At 38.8% G+C, this 2,393-nt stretch overlaps 1 protein-coding gene across 1 annotated transcript; it reads left to right on the forward strand.

The window, feature by feature from the left end:
• The first annotated feature begins 1,090 nt into the window (after positions 1-1,090).
• GPR33 (G protein-coupled receptor 33) lies at positions 1,091-2,116 on the forward strand. The gene has a single exon (XM_004612154.2). The coding sequence runs from the start codon at positions 1,091-1,093 to the stop codon at positions 2,114-2,116; it is 1,026 nt and encodes a 341-aa protein (XP_004612211.2).
• The last annotated feature ends 277 nt before the right edge of the window (positions 2,117-2,393 follow it).

A 2,393-nucleotide genomic window follows, 5' to 3' on the forward strand; every position in this document is an offset into this window, starting at 1 on the left:
CTACACCACACTATCCTCTTTCATTAATGATTTTGAAGGCACTTCAGAATCTTACTGTGCCTTAGGGCTCCCTATGAGTATCTCTTCTTACTATTATTTGCTGAGTGCTAGCAAGCTAGATTAAAGCATTTATTATATATAATTAGTTCATGGGAAAAATCTAATTATAGCTTCTCATGATTACTAATGTCCATCAGTTGGTGTTATTTTTGTTAATTCAATGCCACTAGCAACCATCAGTACCAAATCTTAGACAAGTAAAATTGATCTTACAGTACCTTATTTGAGATGTGCCTATCCAGGAATGGCAGGCTTTAGAAAACGTTTAGAGATGATATGTAGCTCTCTAAGTTACTCAAACTTTATTTCTTATTTCTTTGTAACATTAGTTTCAGCTATAGTATGCAAATGTTTGATACTCAATTAGCCTTAGTTTAATTCTCTCAGATAAAAGTAAGGGGTAGAGAGAACTCTGGGTAGGGTGCTTGTCTTGTGAGCAGCAGACTGAGGTTTGATCCCCAGCACTCCATATGGTCCTCTGAGCCCTGCCAGGAACGATTCCTAAACACAGATCCAGGAATAACCCTGAGCACAGCTGGGTATAGCATAAACACACACAAAAAGATGAAACTATGGATCTTAGAAAAGTATGTACTTTATATGGCTATATAAATATTGTTATGTTTTCCATTTTTAAATATTGTCATTTTGCAGCCATAGAGATAATACAAGGTTAAGATGCTTGCCTTGCACACATTCAACGGTGGGTTGATCCCCAGCACCAGATATGATCCCACAGATACCACCAAGAATGGCCCCTGAGGGCCTGGAGAGACAGTACAGGGGTTGGACAGAGAATACAACTGGTAGGGCTCTACTGTCTGTCTTGCACACAGTAGACCAGAATTTGCCCCATGGCACCCCATAAGGTCCCCTGAACTCACCAAGAGTGAGCCCTGAGTGCAATAAATGAACATTTATTTATTTTACCTATCACTATACAAATTTTCTAATTTTTGTTTCTTTATTCTTTGTTTTGTTATTGACGCTACTGCTGTTGTTATTTTCAGTTCTCACTACACAGGTAACTATGAATCTGATCAACTCTTCTGATTACCTGATCCATAACGCTACTTTGGGGAGAAACAGTACTCTCTTTCCAGAGCCTGCCAAAATGTTCGCTGTCCCTTTATTGTTCACATCATTTTTGGTTGGTACTATCATCAATGGTCTCTACCTATGGGTGTTAAGATTCAAGATGAAAAGGACGGTCAATATTCTCCTATTTTTTCATCTCATTCTTTCATACTTCATGTCAGCATTTACTCTGCCATTTGTCGCCACCTCCTACCTTCAAGATAATCACTGGAGATTTGGAATTGTCATGTGCAAGGTTGTTAACAGCACTTTGTCCCTGGGGATGTTCACCTCTGTTTTCTTCCTCTCGGCCATCAGTGTAGATCGTTACCTTCTAGTTCTTTACCCAGTGTGGTCACAGCTGCACCGAACCCCAAGAAACGCCTCCATCATCATCCTGGGAATCTGGATCTCTGCCATGGCCCTCAGCATGCCCTACTTATTTTTCAGAGTAACACATGAAAATGATGACAAAACTGTGACCTGCCAAAATAACTATGTTGTGTTTACAAAAGGGGAACATGAAAAGATGGAAACATTAAGCAAAAAGATTCACCTAGCCTGTTTCATTGGCCGCTTCTTGGTGGGATTTCTTCTGCCTTTCTTCATCATAACCTTTTGTTATGAAAGAATCAACAACAAGGTAAAAGAGAGGAGCCGGATTAAGTCCAATAAGCCTTTTAGAGTCATGGTGACTGCCATTATCTCTTTCTTTGTATGTTGGATGCCCTACCATATATACAAGGGCTTAAGACTCACTAGCGATCAGTCTCAGTCACACCTTTCACTGCTGTTTCTAATACTTACATTGATAACCACTTCTTTCAATGCTCTTTTTTCTCCCACACTTTACCTATTTACTGGAGAGGACTTCAAAAAGATTTTCAAGAAGTCCATTATTGCTCTGTTTGAGTCAACATTCAATGAAGATTCCTCTGCAGAAAGGACACAAAACATAAATTCAGAAGCCGACATTTAAATTCTCTCAGAGAAAACATGGATTTTTGGTTGACTATACCACAAAAAAGTCTTCTGCTTTTGTGTTATATAATCCCAATATTAGAGAGCAATCTAAGTTAAACTATACTTAGATCTATGAATATTTCAATGTGCTCGAAGTGGGCCCAGGTAGTATACTCATAGTATATTGCAACTATCTTTAATTATTCCCCAAATGTTTTATGATCCCAAAGAGAAACTCTGTACCTATTAAGCAATAACTACATATTCCCTCTTCCCCCTTCCCTCCAGATCCT

Source organism: Sorex araneus, chromosome 3, assembly GCF_027595985.1.
Source record: "Sorex araneus isolate mSorAra2 chromosome 3, mSorAra2.pri, whole genome shotgun sequence".
NCBI lineage: Eukaryota > Metazoa > Chordata > Mammalia > Eulipotyphla > Soricidae > Sorex > Sorex araneus.